This window comes from Ambystoma mexicanum, chromosome 4p, assembly GCF_040938575.1.
Source record: "Ambystoma mexicanum isolate Mex_15411 chromosome 4p, UKY_AmexF1_1, whole genome shotgun sequence".
NCBI classification, from domain to species: Eukaryota; Metazoa; Chordata; class Amphibia; order Caudata; family Ambystomatidae; genus Ambystoma; species Ambystoma mexicanum.
This window is the reverse complement of record NC_090927.1, coordinates 1,105,960,370-1,105,987,356: the sequence shown is the minus strand read 5'-3', so window position 1 is coordinate 1,105,987,356 and position 26,987 is coordinate 1,105,960,370. Positions and strand designations below refer to the sequence as shown.

The following is a 26,987-nucleotide window of genomic DNA, read 5'->3' as shown; positions in this document are numbered from 1 at the left end:
ATTTAGACGTTATACTAATGATCTTGCCCAAATGTTGCCTATCTGTGTCCTGTAAGGAAATCATCCTATAACGTTGACATTTTTTACTGTTGTTGCTGTTCTTAAACACAGTAATAAACACAATGGACCTAGGTAATGAGGTTGGATAGGAACTACTAATACACTATTGTCATACAAAAAACCAAATGTATTTCCAAAGTACACAGGTTTGTTAACACCATTTACTCATAAAACACATTAATTTACATATATTTGACATCTCCAAAGATGTTTTCCACCATACATACACATACTTACTCTCACACATCCAATGTTCACGTCACAATACAGAGGTTTACCCTTAGCGTGTAACCCTTCATACAAATCACATAAATGTATCCTTTCTTCACACCTATATAGACTGTCAATGTGTATTACAGGAAAGTGAAATTTCACCAATTCCAATACACATATCCTGGCCATTAGATGACTGCTTGATTGCTCATTCAGGTGTCTCATACAGGCCACTGATGTTTGAGTTGTTTGATTTCAGCATGTGATTTAAAGTTACATGATATGTATGAAGTACCTATGCTCCCCAGAAAGTAAATCCAATAATTCCACATCAGATTCACTAGTTGGGGTTCATGTATATAACAAATTCAATCCAACTCTCCCCCATAATTTGAGTAGTTGAAATAACATTAGGTCTAATTTCCCAGTTAAGGTACAGCCAAAGCCTCCCTGAAGCTCTAATTGGTGCTATCACACATAATTTAGCCCAGTTCTGCTTACTTACTAACGCCTTACACCTGTGTTTGTCTTCTCTATTAGAAGGTTACCAATTCTTAAGTCATTTTCTAAAATTGCTTCCTCTTCTATTCAGATCTTTCTTGCTTCTCTGATGCCTTGATCATGCCACTCCTGACAAAGAGCCATTTAACTATTACTTAATTCCCACATTAATAGACCCACCCATTTTCCATCTATAAAATTATATATTATTTGTTTGTGCTTCATACGTTTAAAAATGTACCTATGTGCCTTCAGTAATTGATGAAAGAGAGCATTTGCCCATACAATCAATTTCTATGACCATTTCATGTTTTTATCATAGAACGGACCATGTTTTGCAAATAAATGTCCGTTCTGTGTCAATATGAACTATACAAGAAACAGTAGACCCATTCATCAACATTTTAAAAAATGTCCAAAGATGGAAAGCTTCCAAGGGTTATTAAACATAGTAAATTATAGTATAGCCATTAGAACTTAATTAGACAAATATGTGTGACTCCCATTTACAATTCGTATATTGTTTTTAAACCAAAGATCAACAATATTTTGCCCCAAGTAGTTCCTTTCAATTCTTGCCAAAGTTCATCCCTAGGGTTAAACTCTACCTTATGTGGTAAAAGTCAGAAATTCTTGTACTGAATTTTACCAACAAGAAAATATATCAGTACCCGGGGAGGGTCAATGAGCTTGTTAAAAGCAAGCTCATTCACCCTCACCTGGGTTTTACCTGCCTGACAAGGCTCCAACCACGTGGGGTCCCAGAGTTATTTCCCGCGAGTGGCCACCATGGAAAGGGGAAGGGGACCATGTATAGTCCCTTCGCCCATTCCATGGTGGCCATTTTGTTTGTTTACTTTTTTCCTTCATTTTAATAGCCGCAATGGACAGGGAGAAGGGACTATGTGTAGTCCCTTCTCCCTCATCCCTGGCAGCCATTTTTATTTGCTTTTTTTCTCAAGTCGTGAAACGGTCACAGTGCCGTTTCTCAACTCGAGAAAAATTGCTCTTAGGACCCAGGTATGTCATGCCGGGGTACTAATGTCAATATAACCCTCAGATGGGGGCAATACTGGTAGGGTAATGCCCCCAGGGCTTTGTTAAAGCCCTTGCTTAGCTTGGCCTTCTAACTATGGCACTGGGGGCATTACCCTACCAGTAATGCCGCTCCTCTGCAGGTTAGATTGCCTAAACAAAGACGCACAATCCTAGGTCTAGGTTCAGTCTAAATCTTAGCAGATTTAAATATACATTGTATAACACAGCAAAGGCATCTGCAAAAGAATCGATTGGGAGTGTAAAAACAGGTCTTTGTGAAAGCTAGCAGTTAAAATGCATAGAGGCCATCTATTTACTTTGCCTAACTGCTTTAGCATATTTAATGTTAAATGTTAAATGTTAAATGTATTTATATTGTGCACCGTCACCAACGAAGTTGGTCTCCAGGCGCTCAGGCGGATCTGTAAATAAGAAGGCGGGCGGGATGGGTTAATCGGGTGAAGAAAGAGTTGGAAAGTGAGAGAATTGGTGTTTTGTTTGCAGCTTCAGTTCGGTTATCACTGTGCGCTGAGCTTTGGTGCGAGTATCGGACCGAAGCGAGACCCTGTGTGCTGTTGGTGCAGTTTATGTGTTGTTTGTGTGTTGTTGCGTTGTGGTGAAGTGCGTGTGGTTTGCTGGGTGAGAAATGGTTGTGTAGGTTTTTGGGTGAATTAGGTATGCAGAGATTTGAGGAAGGGTTAGTGGTTTGTATGTGCTAGTCCCTGCAGATCTTTCCTATGTAACTAGTATTCCTGTGGTTACGCATGGTTGCTACTTTCCTTTGTCCATCTAACTGTTGTGGGTGATGGCACGGTGCATTCCTGGCTGTGTTGTATTTTCTCCTTCTAACTGTTGTGGGCAATAGCCCGGCGCATTCCTGGCTGGGTAGTATTTTTCTCATTGTAGGGAATGGGGTGTGTCTGCCACCCCCCCCCCCCCGATTTGGTGATGTGAATTGGCTGTCTCCTATTCCCTCACTATGATATGATATGATTTGATATGGCATTTATAACGCGCCTATACACAGGTATTTCACTATCTATTTCACGGTAGTCTAATGGTGCATGGTGTAAGTCGGGGGCCTAGATACTATTGGTAATAGTCCTTGTCCTTCTGACCTGGTCTAGCTATGTATTCAGCCTTTAGTGGCGTCCTATCATAACTATCTCTCAGTTGCTAAGTTTGGTATGTCATGGGATGTCTTCCTTGGATTCCGTTTTTAGTTGATTGCTTAGTAGGATGTCTTCCTTGGATTCTGTTTGTGGTGATTACTTAGTGGGATCCGGTGTCAGTTTCTTCACTCCTTGATGTTTCAGCTACGTGTATGCCCCTCTGGACCTTCTTCTAGTTATGCAGTGAAGAGCCAGGATTTGAGGAGTTTTCTGAATAATGGGTGGCTTCTAGTGTTACGCGTGTTCATTGGTAAGTCATTCCAAGTTTTTGGTGCGAGATGAGAGAAGGAAGATCTTCTGAGTTTTCTATTGTTGTAGGGTTTTGGTTCCAGGCAGATTCCGTTAGTAAATCTGAGCATCCTTGTTGGGTGAAGTAGGCTTAATTTGTCTCTTAGGAACTCTGCACCTTGGTTATGGAGTACTCTGTGCGTGATGCACATTGATTTAAATGTGATTTGCTGTTTTGTTGTTAGCCAATGTAGTGTTTTAGCGATGGTGTGATGTTATTTCTTCGGGGTAGTTTGAGGAGAAATCTGGCCCCTGCATTTTGTATGCGTTGTAGTTTTTTTAGAAGTCGTTCAGGCATACCCAGGTATAGTCTATTGACGTAATCTACTCTAGAAATGATGAGAGCGATGATGGTGAGTGTTTTGTTGGTGAATGACAGGAATGGTAGGATCCTTTTTGCCGCTCGTAGGAGAAAGAAGCTTTTCTTGAGTAGATGATGAAGATGAAGGGGTTAAGGGGAAATGGGAAAGGAGCATCAGTAAGAAAAGAAGTCCCGACATGTGGGAAAACCCTTTCAAAATGCTACATAAAACCATCCTAATATAAAAAGCAGCAGTATCATGTACTGTTTAGGCTACACCAGACGCCAGCCAGAATGACCAGAATCAAGGCATGATCAAAACATGTGTAAGTTGTCATCTCTAGACTGCGTGTGAAGGATATGTACTATGTGCCTGTCCCAAGCTACAAACCTTCCAGGAAAAAAGTCGGGGCAGAGAAAGCAAGAATTTTTGGAGAGCCAGGTGAAGTAATTTTGTGCACTTATTTTGACCAGGATTGCGAACACTATGTAGTATACCAGTGGCAGAACCAGATTCTGTTTCTGGAGGGATGCGGTGCAGCCCCTGAAGAGGCACCCGGTTTATAAATGTTTCACCGGCAGTCACTGTTGGTAAATAATCTCATTGGAGAGGCTTATGCATTTCCCCAAATTAGCATGACCTACTGAGCATAGTGAGGGAGGCCAACTTTATTAAGGAGGATTTGGGCATGGTGGACTTCTCTCTCGCTAATATTTTCTAACAAATATTTTAAATAGTGCATTTTACAGCACAATATTTGAGGAAAAATAGGGAAAAATCACTTTTGGTTCTCTAGGGAAAACATGGAAAATCAAGTGAATGCCATGTCACCAAAAATACACAGAAGCATTTTGCAGCATTAGTCTGAGGCCACAATATAACTAAGCCAATAATAATTGCCACTGTAAATCACCCGCATGGGCATCCAGCCACAATCTGTGTATGCCAAAAATGGTCACTGTATGTAACATGCCTGGGGCTACAGCAGCAATCGGTCTATGCTATTAATAATAATGGTCAATGGTCAATGTGAAACCAGTTGCATGTGGTGCATGTGACTGCAACCATAATCTAGCCATGTCAGTAATAATGGATACTGTATATCAGTTGCATGACAAGGACTCCAAATTCTATCTATGCCACTAATGATGGTAACTGTAAATCACTTACATGAGGCTGAGCCTAAGGCCACATATCAGCAATGCTTATGCCCCGGAACTCCCACCATGCAAACCAATCATGCACACATGCATGTATTGCATTCTCCACACACACACACACACACTGACAGCCTCACCCAACTCTTTTCTGTGCACAGACACACTGCATACCTTACATTGCACGGATGGATACGTTCTATTATACTTACATCAAGCCTTCTTCTCTGAATCCTCCCTTCGGGCAGAATAGAGACCTGGCGGCAACCAGGCACAAAGGAACCCAGGCAGCGTTAATGCACCCCAGAAAGGCCAGAACATGCAGGGTGTGCCGGCACTGCAAATCAACGACATGGTTTCTTAGCAACCTGGGGGCAAGCGTGCAAACCACACCAGACACTCGAGTATGGTTTTTCAAAAGACAAAGAAAATATACATTTTAGCAGTGAGTGTGCCCGCCCTGCAAGAGGTTGGGGAGGCAGAGGAGTTCAACCGGGCACCAAAGAGGGGTCCAGAGCTTTGATGGTTTCCCGAGGCCCCTCCCCCAGCACGGTCTCACCACTGCAGTGCCCAGGCTGCAGGGGTGAACTTCAATTCTACATGACAGAGATAGCTATGATTTATTGGGAGCATCTATGAATTGATAATGATAAACCAAGGATCAAAAAACTGATCAACAGAGCTGAGACATACTATTAAGTGTGAAACTGAGGCAAACCCTTTGATAAATCGCAGGCGATAAAATAATCGTTTCTTTGTATCCCGTGATAATGAACAGGTTTTCAGAATAATGTGGAAGCTGGTCACCAATTATACGATTCGATGTATTTTTGATTAAACCTGAGCCTCTTATTTCTCCAAAACTAAGATATACAACCATAGTGCTCACTTTCCAGAGCTCCTTGGTTGTGCATAGTATATCCCAAACAACGATGAACTCTGCACTTGCACCCTGTGGCAGATTGACAAGCCACGTGACTCGATAAGTTCAAAATTAAACTGAATTTTATTTTTATTATTTAAGCTATTTATTTGGGAAAAACACCTGTGGCGACCAAGGGCTTTACCACAGCAGATAAGGGCTTCCCTCGTCAAGAGTGCCAGGAAGGGGCAAGCAGTAAGGTGCCACAATTTCTCCTCAGCTTCGGATACCGTGCTGCCCCAGGTTCCCTACTCACGACACAGTATCAGGGATGGCGACTCAAAGTCACAAATGTACAGCACCCATCTGCTTCTTGCCTCATCTCGCAGTCACAGGAATATAGCGCCAAGCCTCCTTCTTGCCAGAAATCCCCTTCACAGGGATATAGCGCCCATCACACTATCTGTAATATACACCAAAAAGCGAGTGCCGGGTACACTATTCTTCGGTGTACGCCCTTAAGCCCTTCTGCTTCTTTTTAACCTGCTCTTTTTTCCTGGTTTTCGGCTTTCTGCTCTACTTAATCAGTATTCTCCATGCTCCCAGGGGCAGTTCAATCTATTGTGTTCAGTGACATGAATATTTGCAAATTCAAAACTCATGCACTCACTGATTCAGGGCTAAAGTTCCCAGTTCACTGTGAGAGGTAGGGTGCCCTTTTCACTCCTTAAGGAATCTCCGAGCCCCCACGGTATCTCTATCTCTCTCTTGCTCTCTTTCTCTCTTTCTCTCTCTCTCCCTCTTTTGTTCTCTCCCTCTCTCCCTCTCTTACTCTCTCTTGATCACTTACCCCTCTCTCTCTCTCTTTATATTTCTGTTGTTCTCTCTCTTTCACTTTCTCTCTCCCTTTCTCTCTAACTCTCTCTCTACCCCTCTCTATTCCTATCTCTCTGTGCCTCTTTCCCTCTTTTGCTCACTTACCTTCTCTCTCTCTTCATCCTTCTGCTGTTCTCTCTCTCTCTTTCTGTCTCTCTCTCTGTCTCTCCCTGTCCTGTTCTCTCCAGTGTTCTCTCTCTGTCTCTCTTTTTCTCTACCCAATTCCCGGTAGGGTTGTCTTTCGCTTTCCTCTTTCAGCTAAGATGTGGGGTGCCTTTCCCACACTTTGGGAATAACTCCCACATTCTCTTTATTTTTTATAAAGGATAACATCCCCCTCCCACTGTAAGGGATAGTGTGCCCTTGACTCGAGTAAAGGATATCAAGGCCTTCACATTGGCAGACATTCCAATGTTTCTCATCAAGCCAATTGAATCCAGCTCCTGAGAATTCTTCTCTGAGTCATCTCTGAGAGGTCATTGTTTCCAGAAGACACACAATTTCCAGGGTTTGGTCCTTCCTTGATCTCAGCAGCTCCTTCAGTGTTTCTGCAATTCTGCGTCTGCTGCTACTCTCTGTACTGCCCTTTCTCCAACTGCTTCTTCTTGCATTGGCTGCCAACTCTGACTTTTTTTGGTCAGTCTTTTATAGGCAAAATCTTCTTAGCGCCTTTCTGTTGGTGAAGTTAACTTGTTTTCATTTGCATGAAAATTCAATGGGCCTCAGGATTGGTTTTATGTCCTAATGATCTCATTTGCTCCTCCAGCTGCTGGTCTGCATCCTCCCAAAGTGATGGAAGGCTCAGCAGCCATCTTTGCCCCCCGGTGTACATCCTGCCTCCCCTTTGGTTCTGCGTTGGATCGCCATGGCATTCAGTCTTGGCTTCCAAAGGCAAGTCTGCTTTCCCATAAGGCTGCACTCCTGTGGGTTTCCTCCAAGGACTGGGCACTGTAATCATCTGGAATCTGGTCAGGGCTTCTAACGGGTGCACAGGTTTCTGGGTCCCCGAGAGGGTTCCATCGCATGGGTGCTGCTTCTCCACAGGTATCTCTATTCTTACAGGGTCAAGTTTGGAAAGGCGCTGCTCGCACAGAAGAGGGTTTGACCCCTCCCCTCAGATAATGGCATGGTGGCACCTTTAGCACGTGCAGTTTCTAACACCAGGTGAGCGCCCAGATTCTCAGAATCACCATAGCTACCAAAGCCTATAACTTGGGGCTTATGCTTTGTACTCTCACAGACCTGCATATAGGAGTTCAACCTGTAGATCTATGGCTGGTCCCTCCAGGTTGGAGATCACTTCACAGGGCAAGGCCTAAAGATGTAGCGCCCACCTGCCCCACCTCCAGATCGCTCATCGATTTCTCTATATAATGCCCTGGTAGGACAGGTGTGTTGGCCTGCAAAGACCCCTTTGGTCATGGAATGAGGCTAGTTGTCTGATTTTGTCAAAACACATAGGTGTTTTTTTCACACCCAAGATGGAAGCTTACCTATTGCATTCCCAGGCCGATCACTATTGTATCTGGCGAAATTATGAGTAACCTCGGCTCGATCCACCACAGGTCAGCCACAAGCTCTCTTGCACTCCTGACATGAAAAATGGGCTGGCTCTCATATCCCTCTTCATGTTGGCAGATTTCCATAGATCATGCAGTCTAGTTATTCTTTCTGCACGAAAGAACATGCACCAATTCTGGAAAGAGGAGTCAAGTCAAAGGTGTGACACCGGGTCAACGTCCTCATCCACCCAGCTGTGCTCCAAAGAGATCCCAGCACTACCTTTTTGATGCAGTCAATGAAAATAGAGCTACTATTGCCCTGGTGTAACAAATAGTTCCCTCTGTACTGAGTTTATTTCCTTTGAGCCCTGGTGGTTTTTCTCAATGCATAAAAAGCTAATAACCCTGTGTTCGTTGTCCACGACTTCATTGATTGTTCTCAGTGTATGCTAATTGTGTATGACAGGAAACTGTAATTATACATATCATACCACAATGTATCCTTGCACAGTTTTCCACTTATCAATACAGAAAACGAACATCGCTGGCATAACATGTGCATGTCATAAAAAATATCCATGATAGAGTAACTGCCCCTTACGTGGCTGTGTTTTTGTTCTGACAAATGACAGAAGTCTCTTATGGGCCTGACACAGAGAATTAACAATACCTGATAGCTTTCTCTTGCAAAATTGTTGTTCTACTTACAATTATGGCAAACACCAATTGAATGTACGAAAATCATTGAATGTACGAAAATCCTTGTTGGGTGGGAGATCTTCAATGTTCATGCTGCCCCCTGGGATAATGTGATTTATTTACATTGCTACTTAAGCAATAAACCAAGGTGGGGGCATTAAACCTTGGTAGTGGCCCTGGGCCTGAGTTGTATGGTTGAGCGATGCAAGGCCCTGAACGAGGACACAGGCGCCATTACAAAGTGGTAATGCCAAGCGTCAAGTGGGTTATAGCTATTAACCCGGCATGTTGTACGGGGTTTCAAATAATCTACAAAATGGCGCAGTAGCCGTTTTATGTGTTTAAAAACTACAAAATAACATGGCAGCCATGGAAAAAGGGGAATGCAATAACTTTGAGGCCCTTTTCACTTTCAATCGCAGCCTTCAGGGAAGGTGAAGGGCTGATTCGGAGTGGATGTGGTCGCATGCTAAAGTCCAGGGGAGGGAGGAAGTAACTTTGGTGTTGTGGCCACTAATGCTGGAATAAGGCATGGAGTGCGAACGTGGAGGTTTGGGCAGCGAGGAAGCAAGGTTTGTGAAGGGGAAATGGCGCCGTTGGTGGCGTCCAGCAGATCGGGCGTTTGGAAAGATGGGCAAAAGCACTCAGGTAATGTCTGCCTTTGTAGTCCCTTGGTTGGAGAGGGCGCCATCCAGGTGCTAATGTCTAATAAAATAAGGAAATTAACTACTCCAATAAATAACATTTAGTTTGAGATGGTGTTGCTAAATAAAACCATGAAAGGTGGCTCTAAACTAACAGTCTGCTATCTTATGTGAGTGGAAATGCTCAATGCAAAGCTGTGCAACTGTCTGCCCAATACATTTATTTTCAATGTATTCCTCACTTGTAGGTCATTCGAAAAGGGGAAGTGAGTTGCTGCTGGATCTGCACACCCTGCAAGGAGAATGAATATGTCCAGGATGAGTTCACCTGCAAAGCCTGTGACCTGGGCTGGTGGCCCACGCTTGAGCTGATGGGTAAGGTGGACGCCATTTCATAACCATGCCCAGTTCGGGTGGCTAATGTAAGAAGAGATGGTAAGCAATTTGGGCATAATGATCGGAAAGTGGTAATGTTCAGGGCATCGCCCCAGACACATAGGCATACAGGGCCCTATTACTAATTGGCAGTGTTTTGGGAGCGGATGCTGCCAAACTCAAATCACGTCACTGCCACTCATAATTTGTATTTGTATTTTATTTGTCTTTTATTAAGCACCTTAAGCCAAAGTGCTGAACATAAAAATGAGACAGTACAATAAAAATGAATAAGCAATTAAGTTCAGGAAACCATCACTCAGGAATGCTGAAGTAGATGAGATTTTGAAGAACGACAGAAAAGAGAGTAGACAGAGATAGAACAAAGAGTAAGTGGAAGAGCCTTCCATTGAATACGGAAAGAAGTTCAAAAGATCAAAAACGGGACTGAACACAGGAAGGACGAGAAGTCAAAAGTCGGAACTGAGAAGAAGACTGAAGAGAGCGAGAGGGAATGTAAAAAGATATTTGTGCCGCAAGGCAGCTGGGGAAACACCATGGAGTGACTTAAATACAAGACAGAGAAAATTTAATTTAATTTGAGAATGAAAAGGCAGCCAGCCGAGTGCTGCAAGAGAAGAAGAAATAGAATACCTATACGTGAGAAGACACAGTAGACAAATAGAAGAATTAAAAACTGATCCAAGAGGAGCAAGATGAGAATTAGAAAGCCCAAATAGAACAGTAGAACAGTAGAAAAGTTCAGAAAAGATTGAAGAGGAGATTAAGAGTTTAGAGTTTGAAATGTGAAAAACGTGTGAGCCTTACGGATGTTGTGACGAAAACAACAAGAGCGAGAGGTTAGAGAAATGAGATGAGAAAAGGAGAGATTTGAGTCAAAGTAAAGACCAAGATTATGAGCCATAGATGAGATTGGGAGTTTAGAAGGAGGTAAAGATATGAAAAAGGTGGAAGATGGGGAGGAAGAGTGTTAGCAGCAAAAACAGTACTTCAGTCTTCCCAGCATTACGAGTAAGAACGTGGGAAGACATCCAAGATTTAATAGCAACTAAGCAAGCCGTAAGAGTGTGATGAATTTCAGGAGAAAAAGAAGAAAAGGATAGAAACAGTTGAGTGTCATTGGCATAAACGTGATGGGATAAGCCAAAAGAGGAAATAATAGCTGCGAGATACAATGTGTACAAAGAGAAGAGAAAGGGTCCTTAGAGCGATCCTTGAGGTTCCCCGTGGGCAAGCGAGAAAAATATAGAGGACCAGGAGACAGAAAACGTTTGATTAGACAAATAGGAGTGAAACCAAGACAAAATAGAACCTGTAAGACCAAAAGAAGAAAGTGACGCCAGAAGTAAAGAGTGATCAACAGTGTCGAAGGCAGCCGATAGACCTAGAAGAATAAGAAAAGATGATTGCTTAGAATAGCAAGCCGAGAGAAGAGAATTTAGTACGGAAACAAGAGCAGTTTCTGGAGGGACGAAAACCAGATTGAAATGGGGGAAGAAGAGAAGAAATAGAAACAAATGAAGAAATCTGTGATCAGCAGTGGGTTTCTTTAGGATGGGGAGAATATATGAGCGTTTAAAAGAAGTCAGAAAACTAGAGGTGGAAAGACAGATGTTAAAAAAGGAAACAAGCTAGGGTACAAGAAGAGAATAGACGCTAAGGGTTAATGCAGAAGGGATCTGGTCCATAGGAGATGCAGTAGGGTGGGCTTTAGCTAGTAAAAGATAAACATCAGTATTGGAAACTGGAGCAAAATGAGCAATGAAAGCATGAGGCATAGACACAGGAGGAGTTGACGCATCGGGTGAAAGAGAAGCCTGACATCATGACGAAGAGAGAGACCTTTAGAAGAAAAGAAATTAGCAAAGTCAGGAGCAGACAGAGTGGAATTAACAGAACGATCTAATGTAGGAGTAGAAAGAAGTCATTCAAGGGTTTGGAAGAGACGCCTAGAGTGAGTAGACTTTGTGTGCAAGAGATCAGAAAAATAAAGTCGCTTTGTGGAAAGAATAGACATTTATCATAAAGAGGATAGTAAGAAAAGTAAGAAGAATGATCAGGTGTTGATTTAGACTGAAGCCTTAATGGTGGTAAATACAACTGTGATGGGTTGGCAGTGAAAATATCCATTAATGGCATCTAATAGGAGTCCATTGGGAATTTGGAGGATTTACCAAGGGTAGTAATTCCATCTGTGGTAAAGCCCCCGTTTTTTGGAGGTAATGTCGAGGACAACCCTCCGCGAAGTGATGGATGTTTTTCCTCCACATCACCTCTGATTTCCAACTATGTTGATGCATTAAAGTGAACGTAAATCCATCACTGACAGTTTTGTCCTGCACCATAATACTCATAATGATGCCCCTACACTTTGAAAGAGGTACAGTAGTAGGCTCTGGGCACACGTTGCGTACATAGTGAACACCATGCACGATAATCTCTTATGAAAATAAGTGACACCATCAGCAAAAGACAAGAAATGTGGCAACCATTCCCATCAGTCAATTAAATTGACCTGGCACTGAGTCGCGTTCCTATGTAACACTCAGCATGCACAAAGCGCTTTTCAATGGGATTGCGCCATTGTAAAAGGCTTTTGTAAATCAGGGCCTGTAAGCGAGGTCTGTGCCAAAGAGAGCTTGGCTGCAAACAGCATACCTGCTCTGGTTTTCATATGCAGTTTATAGCAAAACCCAGGACAAATGTGCTCCCTGTGGGCTTACATAACCCACATCCTAGACTCTCAGAGGGACAAGAACTTGAAGGCAACATTCTGACAGGTATGAAATATTGAGCACTATAGAACGTTCCCCTTCTCCCCAACTTATTCCAACTTCACTGTTTATCAATTCATTCCAAATCCTTTATCCAACAGAGCCAAAGGATCAAACTAAATATCCAAACGTAATTCCACATTGGACACTTGACATGGGCCCTCGGTGTAAACTGCCCAAAGCAGTCTCTGGTTCATTTGAACCTGTACAAATGTAGTCAAACTGAGCAATTGCATTCTTTGCAACTCACTGCATGTGGGATGAAATAAAGTATCTTGAAAAAACTGTTTAAAAAAGGGATTATTGCCTGATGAGGCTTGATATTACAGACAAAGGGCCTCATTACGACCCAGGCGGTAAGGGGTTTACGGCAGCGTAAACAGCGCCGACCCTTACCGCCTGATTCCGAGGTCCCTTAGCGCCATGGAGGATTTAACACCTGCTTTTAGCAGGTGTTAAAATCCATGGCGCTAAGGGACCTTGTTGTTAATTACGCCACCGTAATTTACGGTGCCGTCATTAACGCCTTCCCCACTCCCATTATGCCCTATGGGGCAAAAATGGGAATGGGGAAGGGTAAATGGGGATTGGGGACTTACCGCCCCGCCAACCTCGGAATGGGGCGGTAAGTCCGCCAACCACCATGGCGTAAACGTAGTTTACGCCATGGTGGTAAAGGTACGACCCAGGCGGTAACTTACCGCCTGGGTCGTAATGAGGCCCAAAAATTTGGATTAAATCAAATATTTAATGCATTTGTACAGGACCCAATTAATCAGGGACTACTTTGGGCAGGGTGCAACAAAGGTCCATGTTAGGTGTCTAATGTGGCCTTACTTTTGAACATTCTGACAGGTGCCATGAGAAGACAGCTTGCCTCTCTCACTTGCTGAGCTCGTGGTAGCCCGCTCGGTTAGTAAAACCATGTTTACTGGAGGCATGTCTTCCATTTATTTGCTAGTCTGATGATTGATGAGTTCAGCTTACATACCCTTCTATATTTTCCTTGTCAGTTGGTCTCTCTAGAGTGACCCTGCATCTTTGAAAACATATTTTGATGACCGCTAATGGGTTGGACAGTAGGACAGGTCCTTTGACCATTCTCATTGTGTGTGGGTGCCTGCCTGCATCAAATATATAAAACAGAATTTCTGAAAAAACCTGACCCGGCCGAGGATTCAGGACATACTAGAGTGACTAGCTGTCCCGGTTTTGTCAGGATTGTCCCAGAATTGGGCCCTCTGTTGCCATCTCCTGAGCGTTTATTTAAATTTAAAACCCATATCCGGTTTTGGAGTAAGAGAGGGTAACCACTGACAGCGTCACAGCTGTGACTAAAAAATAGTCACATCAAGCTCGTTTACCAATAATAATAAACCAAATTACAGTTTGGCAACTTGAACACATAGGCCCCACTGAATGGGTGTTCGAATCCCAACCTTTCAGTTAGCAGCCACGTGCATTAACTGATTGTGCTGCTTAGGAAGTTCGTCCTAGCGAGTCCCAAAAGAGCGATCAGAGCAAAAGTGACTTTGTTTTCAGCATGCTTACAGTCGCAGCCAAATCCTCACTGTTGATATCCAGAGGAATGACTGGACCATCCACACAGCCTTTTCCTTCTATTACAGAGTAGTCACAATAACAATGTGTCAAACTCAAGTCCTTCTTTTATGTTGTTGGCCTGTTCCATTTCTTTTATTTTTAAAATCTGGTCACCTTAGATATGAGGGTGCTGGCTATTTAATTCCCAGCTCCCCTTCAGGTACCCTCTGTATCCTCTATGAAACACCGTTCTGATTTTTACACTAGTTATTTTTAACATTTCCATTTTCCTTGCTTACTCAAAATTACAATTACTTTTACTTTGCTGCCATGACCACAATTTGTCCTGAAATGCGCTCAATATTTCAATTTTTGCTGGCTCTTTTCTACTTTATGTCTAACGTATGGCATTGGCATCTTTCTTTTAGGCCTGTGGTTCTAAAAGTGTTTGCCGTCTTTCTGTCACATTAATATTTAGCATTGATCTTGAAGCCCACTTGGCACGCATAGAGGTCCATGCCTCTGCCTCTGTGCTTCTCAGGCACCCGGCCCACATAAATGCACAGCTGCTTTCCTTTGCCGCTCTCAGAATTAAAATGGCTGACACCACATTAAAGCCACATAGGTTAAAGGTGGCAGACATGTTAGGAATTAGACATGGGGCACTGAAAGTATTTTAAGGAACCAATGCGCAGCACCACCTAAAATACTGTAGTAAATGGGACTGAAAAAACGTGCGATCAATCTCTTTATTTAATATATTTTAAAATTGGAACCCTTTGTAGAGTAAGAGCGAGGAGCCAATAACCCAACCCACAGAGACAGGGCACTTTGTGAGACCAAAATCCCAATGTGATTTGTGTTATAATCCGTTTCAGATTGATTGAAGAAGAAAACATATTGTATTTCCAAGGTTTCTGAAGACATTTCAAATGATAAAATGAATTACAAGTAGAACACTCTGAATGAAAGTGACAATAGCTGACCCAGGGGTTATGTGATGGAAATATATAGCACCTTCTATCGAAATATTCTGATATTCGTCATGTTACTTTTCAGCATGAGAGATCCGGGTCCTCATCATATGGTGCATTGGCGTGGTTTAAGACTGTCTGGAAGAGTCATATTCTGCCGTCCAAAACAAACAGATAGCTTTTGTTATTTATTTGCATTTATTTATTAATATTTGTATACACTCAATAATCACTATTAACATACATTTCATAACATACACACATCATAATACATTATTCAGTGTCCAGCCTAAAAGACGCACTGCTTTCCAACAAATACCTTAAGAAGTATAAAAGATCTTGTACAAAAGTTCCTATAAAAAACTGAGAATAAAAATAGCTAGAAATGTATAAGATCCACACCCTTTGACTTTCATGTGTACAGTCTTCCCCGGAGACTTATTTTCGCTTTTAACACACCCAACTTCATTCCCTTGTCCCTTTACTATGTTTGAAGGATTGCTCCACGGGGTGCCATACCCAATGAAGTGCAATGTGTAGAGCCTCTGATTTGGAATTCAGCCGTCATTACAATACCGGTGCTAAACCATGGCGCTATTAGCACCGTGGTTGGTGCCGGTGTTGTAACGGGTCCGCCATGGTTCAATGGGGAATTACCACCCCATTCCAAGGTTGGTGGGGCGGTAATTCCCCATTGAACCATGGCCCTTCCCCATTCCCATTTTCGACCCAATGGGGCTCAATGGGAATGGGAAGGCGTTAAGTACGGTATCGCAAATTGTGGTACCGTACTTAGCACCAAGGTCCCTTTGCGGGTCCCTACTTTAACGGCTGGACCTCGTAATCAGGCATTAAGGGTTTAACGGCGCCGACACCTTTTGCGGCACCGTTAGACCCTTAACGCCAGGGTCATAAGTCCAAAAAGCATCTGACTTAATCGAGTCATAATTGTGAACACATTTCTCAAGTGATGTATACCGTTCCTAGCATTATGCATTCAGTAAGCATGTGCTATGCTGTCTCTAGCTGGTTAGGGAGAAGACACAGCCAGCAGAATCTTCTCCTGTGGGATAACAGGTTGCGTTCCTTGGAGGGAAAGTAACGGGAGTTGGTTTGTGCATAACTTCAGCATAAAAGCAGTTACTGCAGGGTTAGGGCTCTACAGCAGATACCGCTGTGTTTTCAGGTAACAATGGGTTACCCAAGCCACTGCACTATAAGTGCACGGATTGGATAAATGCAGACAATTTTTGTTCCACTCCCACAGGTTGGCCGTATTAAGCATAGAGGCTTTTAGTGCTTCAAGATTCTTCCAAGCTTCAGGCTGAGGCACTCAGCTTATAATTTTGAAGAAGTCAAAATGTAATTCCTCAAAACTGTTCCCGCGTCCAGCCCTCTCACATTTGTGACAGCCTCCTAATTCCCTCAACACAGGGCACTCTGTTATCATTCTGGATTTAATATATAAGCCCCTCCTTCCTTTTGAGCAGCTGTGTACTTAAAGAAACTATCCCTAACTCAAGACAGAGGTATTCCATGGGGGTCCTAGGTGGCCTTTTGTTATGATACATTTGTTGGGGAACGTTGTGAGTGTCAGTGAGTGAGTGGGTGAGGAAATAGGTTTGTGAGTGTGTGGTTGAGTGAGGATGTGGATGGGTGGATAATTGCGAGAAGAGTGTGTGTGTAGGTAAGTGAGTCTGTCTGTAAATCAGTCAAACAAGCAGTTAGTGAGACAATTACTCTGGAAATTAACACACACTCCTTATGGGATTGCCTCCAGGAGCACGGCATGAGTAACAGTGAGGGTCACAAAGCATCCGCAAATGCTTTGAAAGGAAAGAACATTCAGTTGTGCTGAGGACTTGTGGACATTTATATATAGCAGAATAGGCCATATCAGTCACACATGCCGCCGGGCCTCCCAGTAGCCATCGCTGGAGTTATAGCTCCCGTTCAGAGCCACTTAATTAAGCATTTATGCTGATGCAAACCAGCTTAAAAGTATGCATTTTCATATAAGACAATTGTTTTTGTAATACGACTCATAGCTATTTTGGACACAGACTTTTTATCACCAAAGGTAGACGGGGCATAAAGATACAGCTAATCACATACAGTTTCACCCTCATTAGATATCTTCAGTATTATAAAGTCTGATATTATTCTGATTGGAAGATTGGGGTTTGTTTAGCAAACATCATCAATGTTTCGGTGGTTTTAGATAATGCATGGAAATACATTTTGCCTGAAATATGAGAGTATAATGGGCAACACGGACACATGAAGTGTGAAAAAGAAGTGGGCACTACGTGTTAATTCATAAAAAATTCAAACATACAAGTCTCTTCTTTTGGTCCTTTAATAAACTGATGAATATACTAGGAGCTACCAGGTTCCAACAAGCCCACTGACACAAGGGCTCTGTTAAATACTGCAAAAACGAAAAATCGTGTGGAAACCACCCAATAAGTCCTGTTGCTCACACCTTGCTCCTTTTGGAGCTCGATTCCTTCCTTTGCTTTAGATCAATCGCTGTTATATTTGTTCAGTAGTTAAGTTAATTCAACATCAATTTGTTTCTGTTTTTCAAAATTATTTTAGTATTGGTATTTTGGTTGGTTTTTGAACTCACTGGATGGTGGAACTGATTGTAATTTTTATTTTTGTTTTCTTTATGAATCGGAATATCAATAATACACAATTTGGAAATACAATACTGGTATGTACATTTAACATTGATGATATTACATGCTTTGTGATATATTCTGACAAACGTATATATAACAATGTTGTGATTTGTAAACGTATAACCCTGAAGATGGTGCAAGACACCGAAATGCATTGGCAATAGCATGTTCATGAGAGACCAGGAGTCTTTTTTTCGCCTTGAATAAATCGTGTGAGTAAAACATGCTTTTACATAAACTCAGAGGATTTGCATTTATTCAAAATACCAATACTAAAATAATTTTGAAAAACCAAAAAAAATTGATGATGAATTAACTTAACTACTGAACAAATATAACGGCAATTGATCTAAAGAAAAGGAAAACATTTTGCTCCAACAAGGAGCAAGGTGTGAGCACCAGGATTTATTGGGTGGTTTCCACCCAATTTTTCAATTTTGCAACACGCACACATGCCACACGGCATCTACCAAGTAGACATCTCTGGTAGTTCACCTCTGGTTCAGAGGTACTGAATAATGCACTGTGGGTATGCAAATGCACAAATAAAACATTAATTATTGCTCTTGGAAATTGTCCTATCGTATAGAGCTGTGTTATTATATATGTAGCTTTCTCAACCCAAGACAGGCAGCTCTGAAGGATGCAGACAACTACATGATGAGGGATCATCAGTGTCACGCAGCCATATTGGAGGATTGGAGTAGGTTTAGCAAACACCCTCAATGAAATGATGTCTTTAAAGAAAAACCTGATTGCACTTAAGATGTTTTAATCTAACTATCCACACCCTGGGCAAATATGCAGATATAGTGTGGGTCACTATGTCACAGTCAGTGGATTTACTTGGAACAGGAGCATCACTAATCCGGCGAAGAGAACACAAATGCAACAGTGATTTTAAATAACGTGCCCCCACTATTTTATGCAATGGGCAGATGAAGAGGAAGTGCACAATGTCTTCCTTAGGGGGTCAAACAAAAAGGACAAACGTCTGTATGGCTCAATCCCTAAACTGATTGGCGATCCAACAATGGCAGAGTTCCCAGTCGAAACTTAACAAAGAGAGATCGTGCGAAACAGCCGGAGATTTGATCAATGTCGTTTTTTAACCAAATCCGTCTTATTGGTCCAATACTGAGTACCTAGTGTTGAATAATAACACACCACAATCTCCCCTGCTCCTAAGCGTTGTTTGTCAGCTAAGACTGACCTCGAGGAAGTGGTAATCTGCTGAAGGAGGGGTGGGGTTCCCAGAAACATTCAATTCCAGCTGGTAGAGCATCAATTTAACGTGCTTACAACCATTTTAGTTCCTTAACCACCACTTTGAGAAAGGAGGTCACTCAGTGCCTCCCTATATTTACACAGGTGTGGGAAGACCAGAGCCAGAGCCACTAACAGACTGGGTGGATTGCTATTACGTCTAAGATTGCCTGCTGGTTGAGCTCTAGGTGTAGTGTGGTATTAGAAGTGCATGTGGGTAAATACTATGGGCCTCATTATAAGTTTGGTGGTAGCCTTGCTTGTAGAACCCTTGAACTTAGAGTACAGTTTCCTTCACTGGCTTTAGAATGCTTTGTGATTTCTTTCCAGCCACACTGTGTGGTCATATGCTGGATGTTCAGGTGCTGGAAAAAGGTCAAGGTACTACCGGATCAGGCCGAGGCACTGTTAAGCGTCCTGCCATTACTCCCAACCACAGCAAGACTCTTACCCATAGTGCTTTCCGAATCCTGGCTCAATGACTCCCTCATTCCTCTAACCCGCCCAAGTCCACTCACTCCAGCAATAGACCTACCCCCAAATGGTTCACCCCTCGCCTGAAGTCTCTAAAAAAATGTAACCGCTCCCTTGAGTGCAAATGGCGAGCTTCCAGAACCCCACAAAGCAAATCAGTACTCGCCCAACACCACAGAAACTACAAATCAGAGATCTGAAAGGCCAGAAAAGCATATTATAATAAAAGGATCCTGAACTGCCGTAGCAGTAGCAAAGAGCTCCATAGGATCATCACAGAATTCCTGAACCCAGCTTGCACTGCAGCCCCGACTGTCTCCTCACAAACGCTCTGCAACACTTCTACAAAACAGCCTGGGACAGGACGGCCACCCGCTACAGCAACCTCTCCCTCTTGTCCACCCACTCTACACCTGCTCTACCAGACCCAACCTCCCTCTCCCCGAGAACCCTTCTTTCTGCTCTGCTTCTTTCTGCTCTTTCAACCCTATCTCGAGCAATGAGTTTGCGAAATTGCAATCTGTCAGCCGACCCTGCGGCTCACCCATGGACCCTTGTGCTGCCTCTCTCCTCAAAGAAATCTTCACCTTCACCTATGCAGGAGAATTGGCGAGGTCTGTTCTCAATGACGTCCACATCTCCAGCAACTTCCCAGACTCCTTCAAAGCTGTGCATGTCAAACCTCTGCTAAAAAAAGCACCCCTCGACCCTCTGCTGCCAATCAACTACAGGCCAATCGCCAACACAAGACTCCTGGCAAAACACATCGCCCGCACTGCTTACTCACAGCTCAATGATTTTGTGGAATCTAACAATCTACTAGACTCTGCGCAATCAGATTTCCGCCCATGCCACAGAACAGAAACCGCGCTGATCTCTCTCTTGGATGACCTCTAATTGACAGCAGACTCAGAAGGATGCCTAGCTCTTAATCTTCTTAACCTCTTGGCAGCGTTTGACACCATCAACCACATGATCCTCCTTGACATACTAAAATGCTTAGGAATATGTGATTCAGCTTTCTCCTGAATAGCCTAATTCCTCTCTAATAGACAAGAAATAAACCATCTCCCCCCTTTTCTCTCCACTGCACACCAGTAAACCAAAGTCCCCGAAAATGTGGGGAAATGAATGCTAAATGCAACAAAAATGTGCATTCGGCAGAGAAAAAATGAACAAATCCCATTGTATCGAACAGGGTCTGCGGGGTTGTCCCCTGCTTCCCAAGGAAGGAACAATAATGTTTTTTAAAAGAAAAGAAAAAAAAGTTCCCTACGATGGCAGTCACTACCCATTTTAGGGGTCACAGAGATACATCGCAGGGGAAGGCGTGCCAGGAGGATCGCAGAGGAGAGAAGGCAAGTGGCAATATGAGAGGTACGTAGGGATCAGGGACCGTGGGTGGTGGGGGGGAAGTAGGATTTGAAATTTTTGTAATGCAAAATTTTCCACTTCGCACAATTGCGCTGCATTCTTTTCTGCAACTGATATATCACGTATATCCCAGTAAATACTGGAGTACCCCAAGGTACCTGCCTCTCTCCCTTTCTCTTCAACCTTTACTTGACTCCCCTGCCCAGGATCATCCGCTCACACAACCTCACTTGCTATAAATATGCGGACGACAAACAAATCATCCTGAGAATTCCTAAATGGATGACCTACCCCAGCCCTGACCTAGCAGCGTGTCTCTCAGACATTGACCGCTGGATGACGACAAACCATCTCCTTCTGAACCCATGTAAAAAGGAGATCATGATATGCAGAAAATCTGCTCTATTCCCCCAACTGACTCCCTGGCCACCCTCACTCAGACTCTGACCTAACTTTGTCTCACCACATCAACAATACATCCAAACCCTGTCATTTCCACCTTAGGCTCCTGAAGCGTATCTTCCCTTAACTTATCTACCCAAACAGACTTGCTGAAATTATATCCATTGTCATGTCCAGACTTGACTATGCAAACTCCCTCCACCTGGGTGCACCAGCCTACCAGTTAAACAAACTCCAAAGAGTACAACACTTGGCCACCAGACTGGTTCTTGCATTGGAACGAAGGGACCACATCTCACTGGCTCTCTGCACCCTACACTGGCTCCCTATTGAATGCAGGGTCACTTTCAAATTCCTATACATTACCCACCGAGCCGGGCACTAAGTAGGCCCCACATTCCTACATTCTAGTGATCCCCACCTCTAATTCTGCTAGTATCAAGGATCAGTCTACTCAACCCTGGCTCCAACTTTGTGGAACTCACTGCTTCTCTGCTTTGGACATAGCATGGACTACATGGCTTTCTGGAAAGCAATGAAAACCTGGCTCTTTGCCTAAAAACGCATAAGGGAATGCAGTGAATCACCCGACCTACAACCGCAACCTACCACTACGACCGACAACTGGCGTGGTACCCGGCTGATTACGAACCCTGTCATAGACCCTCAGGCTGGCAACATCTAGCCCACTAAACAGAGCCTTTGCCAGACTTGAAACCCGAGTTATCCATCGCCATTAATCAGGGCCGATTATGCTAGACTTGCAACCCAAGCACATAGTCACACTCATGAGCTTGATCAAGGCTATGCAATTATGCACTGCGCAATCAGCCCAAGAAGGCAGATGCTTGATAATCCTACTACGTGAAAATCCAAGAGCAGAACTTGATACCGGGGACCGTCTAGCAGTCATTCTGCTAATCACACCTTCCAGTGTATGCATATAGGAGAACTACCCACCGGCAATCTATCAAACTGAACTGGCAATCCAAGCACAAATAGCACTTATGAACTTGATCATTGCCCTGCATTTATTCACTACGCTATCATTCGAAGAAATGCCTGTGCTTGCTAATCCTACACATCAGGAAATGCCTTAGGAAAATTATATAGCAAAGAACGTTCTAGCACTTATTCTCTGCTAATCCCAACTATCTGGGAATGTCCTAATGAAACTACCTATCAGGGATTCCAATAACTCTCATGAGCTTGATCAAGGCTAGGCAATTACACACTATACCATCAGTTCAAGAAGGCACATGCCTGCTAATCCTACGCACCTGGAAATCCGAGAGCAGAACTTGATACCAGGGACCGTCAAGCAGTTAATCTGCTATTCACATCTACCAGTGAATGTATATAGCAGAACTACCTACTGGCAATCTATCTAGCTGAACCAGCAACCCAGGCACTAATAACACTTCTGAACTTGACCACTGCCCTGCGCTACGCTACCAGTCTAGGAAATGTCCTTGTGTGCTAACCCTGCACTTCTGGAATCCCTGAGGAGAATTATTTCTCAAGGAACGTTCTAGAACCCTTTCTTTGCTAATCCCAACTCTGGGGATGTCCCACTCGAACTACCTATCAGGGTTTCCATTTAGCAGAACTGCAGACTGAGGATGTCGCTACCATCTATACAGTAATAACATGAGTTTTGGGACAGATCTGCCTGCCACCGTCTGCCAGTCTTCACCAAAACAATCAGACACAACAAGAAACAGGGAGATACCACCCCCTCGACAGACATTGGAAGCTGAACAGGAACAAGGCCCCCCTGGAAAACACACACAGACACTCAAGCACACCACATGCTAACTCTTGCCTCTAAACCAACAAACAAAAGAATGCAGCTACACCCCTCGACCAATTTAGCCTAGCTGCACACATACTTACACACCACCACGTTCACCTCAACAGTCTTTAGACCAGAGCTATACCACTCGAAATTGACCTAACTGCACAAATAAAATCACTCTCAAAAACCAGGGCCGCCAGAATACAGAAACCGAAGTCCATTGGTCTTTCTGCACACATTCCACTGCATCACACCTAGCACTAGTATGCAGCTACACACCACCTATTGCACCGTGGCTGCTCACATATCGAGTGCACCCAAGCCTGTTTTACTACACTACTCTCTCTAGTGACCTGGAATGCGCTCCCCAAGGGAATTCAACCCACAGCGCTTTGGAATCATGCCAATGGTAAAAGGCACAATACAAATGCCAAATGAGTTAACATAACATAACATGTTAGCCATATTTCAGACCAAGGGACTATTTGAGCTGATTTGACATGCACTGGAAACTGATGGAACTAGAGATAAAAAAAGAGAGCGAAGATTGAATGCCCGACAGCTCAAGGAGCAGTCAAAGTCAGTCTCCCCCACTCCCCCAGCCTCTCGCCACTGCAGTTCGAATCAATATAGCTCTTTGCCATGTCAATCCTTTTTGCAGATTAAAATTGCATTAGCTTCTTTGAATCCTATGTTCTTCCAAAGAGCTAGCATGCAATCATAGCCCATAAACGGCACAAGCAATGGACAAGCAGTAGAGTGGAGCAAAAGGTGGAAAAGGGTTTGACTACACTCATTTCCTTCCATCGGACAACCATAGGCGTAGAGCCCAAAGCAATTAGGATGTTACGGGTGCTGCTGAAATACTTGCTCACGAGCCGGCAGCAGCAACAGCTATAACTCTATCCCACTATGTGCATAGTTACAGAGCCAGCAGTGTAGTCCTTCAAATCCAAAGCCCTCCTAAATTAAAACAACAGTTCACTGCAAGTGGCAGTTCACTGTAGGCAGTCCAAGGGTCCGAGCATGTAAACCGTACCGGAGCACGCACCCACCACGAACCAACTGTCCAGCGGCTACACCCTTGGCCCTGCTGCTTCAGCACCACTTGGTCCAAGTTCCCTCCACGGACCCTGCGGCTTAGATATGGTGGAGGCAGCCCCTAAATCGGGTGATTTTGTAAGTTACACTGGTTCTGTGGTTGAGCATAAACCAGGTAGTGTGGAAGTAATAAAAGAGAGCATAGTCAGAAGACATGGGGTATGGAATAGAACCTTAATAGGATAGACACAGAGTGCCTTTGGGCAGTATTCCTGGGGGGGCCCGATTGGGAGTTCTGCTGTGGAAGGGTTGAGGACACCCCTTCACAAGCTGGAAAGAGGAGCTTGAACAGTTATGGTAATTGCTGTTTTATGGCATTGGCGAGCACACCTGTGGAGAGGGGCTAGTAGTGAGAAAGAGTGGGAGCAGGAGGAGCTGCAGGAGAGGTGCAGTTTACAGTTTGGCTGTTGATAGGTGCGAATCGTAGAGAGAGAAAGAGTCAGCAAGAAAGTGTGCAGAGCCAGGCTATCAAATGATTTGAAGGAGAAGAGTAGTAATGTAAAGATAACGACAGAGCCATCCAGTGTGATTTCAGCACGCTTAAGTGGTAGAAGAACTAGGTAGATGGTAGAGGGTGGATGTAGCAAAGTTGAGAACTTTTTAAAGGGGAGTAAAAGAGTAGAGTTTATGGCCCCTATCGAAGAGGAGCACAAGGTTGTGAGCCATGGGTGAAGGAATGAGGTAGACAGGACAAAAAGATATCGGAGATGGGCGTATGGTGTTGGCATTGGAACCTGGAAGACGAGGGACTTACGTCTTGGAAGAGTTTAGCATCAGGCCATCCAGTGAAAGGCAATCTGTTATGCGTTCTTAGATAGCAAATACAAGCGAGGGAAAGAAGAACCACATCGGCATACCATCAGCAAAGAAGAGGTTGTAGTGAAAGCGAGACAGAAAAGGAGTGTTCAAGGAGCTAGGACACCACCCAGTCAAGTATAGTGTCCTTGAATCCAGGAGAGGCAAGAGTATGGCAGAGGGAGGGATGATCCACCGAGTCATAAGGGAGATTGAGTGGAATAAGGATGGAGGGGATGCGATTGTGGTCAGAAGTGCTTTAGAATCTGGAATCATGGGTGACAGCAGTTTCAGTGCGGTGTTTCCTCCTATATCTGGGCTGTGGGGGGTTTCATTGCGCGTGTAACGCACTGCAGCTGACAATGCGGGTAAAGCACGGTCTGTCTCAAGTATTATGGAGTGGTGGGGCAGGAGCAAGACTAGTCTTTAGAATGAGTTATTGTTGGGGTCTGCAGTGTTTTGTTTAGTATGGGTAGAACTGTGCCTATTTTGTAGAGGTCTGGACAGATACCTGTTAAAAGAGAGAGATTAAAGAGGGAGAAGAGCTTAGAGGATGGGGCAGGTGAAGGCTTTTTGATTGTATTGAGTGTAAAGGGATCAGTAGCAAAACCTGTATGAGTTCAGCAGGGAAGTGGGGGGAAAATGGGATAGAGAAGAAAGGGTGGGATTGGATGGAAGTGGCGAGAATATGGGAGGCATCAGAGTGATAAAAAGGTTGAGATTTTGGAGGCCCTGAAGGAGGCAATGTCGACAGCAGAGAGCCAGCAGAGAGAGAAGAGGATGTGGACTTTGTTTTCCTTCAGAGTAGCATGGCCTGGAGGGTCATGGATATCTGTCAATGGAGTGATCAGAGAGAAGCTACAAGATGTGTGTAGCATGAGGGTTTGACAGAGTTGACGGCAGTGGTAAGGGCAAGGAGAGCATATTTGTAATCAGCAAGGAGATCCAGGGAGCAATATTTGAGCCAAAGGTGTAGATGGAGGCGTTTTACCTGAGTTACGGAAATGTGTTCCTATGTTGTCGGGGTGCTGGTAATAGTTACGGGGGACCCTTTGCTGTGTCCCCGAGGTGCAGACCTGGTTGCAGGGGACTTCTGAATAGTTTACTTGAATACATTTAATTTAATATATGTTCATAGATATTTATTGTTAGGAAATGAAAGAAAATAGGAAGGAGTAGATGTGCGTATCCATTCAGGAGAGTTGACTTTAGTTGCTAAATCAACCAGAGTTTGTTCAGAGCAGGTATCTTGGGCAGAATCATTTCCACATTTCTTATTGAGCGTGTGGTTGACATTAGATGGAAGGTTGCCCAGCCGTACACTCCAGACATTAGCAGAAATAAATAGTTGCTCTATGACAGTGCCGCTCATACAAGGAAGTAAGGCCAAGTATCCACTGACAGTCCAAGATAACAAAGAAGAATCAGAGGCAGCCAAACATTTGTGATGATAGTTAAGATTCCTTAAGACAAGCAAAGCACTAACCTTACACAGATCGAATTCAAAAAGAATGTATTCCACAGGAGAGCCCAGCGGAAGCCTAAATAATGATTTCAATAATTTACCTTCGACTAAATCCAATTCTCATCTACACTTGTGAGACCAGATTTCAGCCCTATAGGTCAAAATGAGGACAATGTTCGTTTATATACTTTCACTATCAAGACAACATAATAGCCACTATGTTTATGTGCAAAGTGTGCCAACATATTTCTCAGCAAGAAGCATGGTTGTCTTCAGTTGTTGGATGGCTGGGGAGTTCCTGGTTTGAGGGGAGTGGAACGAGGGGTAAAAGAAGCAGGCAGGATAATGATAGTCAAAGGGTGTAGCCAGTGCAGTGTTGAACTTGGGAAAGACATGGGACATAGTGTGGGCAACCAGGGAGGAGAGAGTGTGGAGGGAGGTATTGACTTGGTCAAGATAGGGAATCTTGAAATCCGGTTGCGTTCTCTTTTGGTGGTAAATGAGGTGGGGTGCATGAGACTGGGTGAGGAATAGAGATGGTGAAGTGAACGAGTGAGTGATCAGAGGGAGTGCGGTCATTAAAGTGAGTGAGTTAACAGTCAAGGATAGGATAATGAAATCTAGG

General features: G+C 43.7%; 1 protein-coding gene across 3 annotated transcripts in view; it reads left to right on the top strand.

Moving 5' to 3' along the window:
* Positions 1-26,987, top strand: part of GRM1 (glutamate metabotropic receptor 1) — a 2,116,184-nt gene that overhangs the window by 1,854,508 nt on the left and 234,689 nt on the right. For all 3 annotated transcript variants that reach the window (XM_069606696.1, XM_069606695.1, XM_069606697.1), the window contains exon 7: positions 9,563-9,689. In XM_069606696.1, coding sequence (XP_069462797.1) covers positions 9,563-9,689 — 127 coding nt within the window. The remainder of the gene's footprint in view (positions 1-9,562; positions 9,690-26,987) is intronic.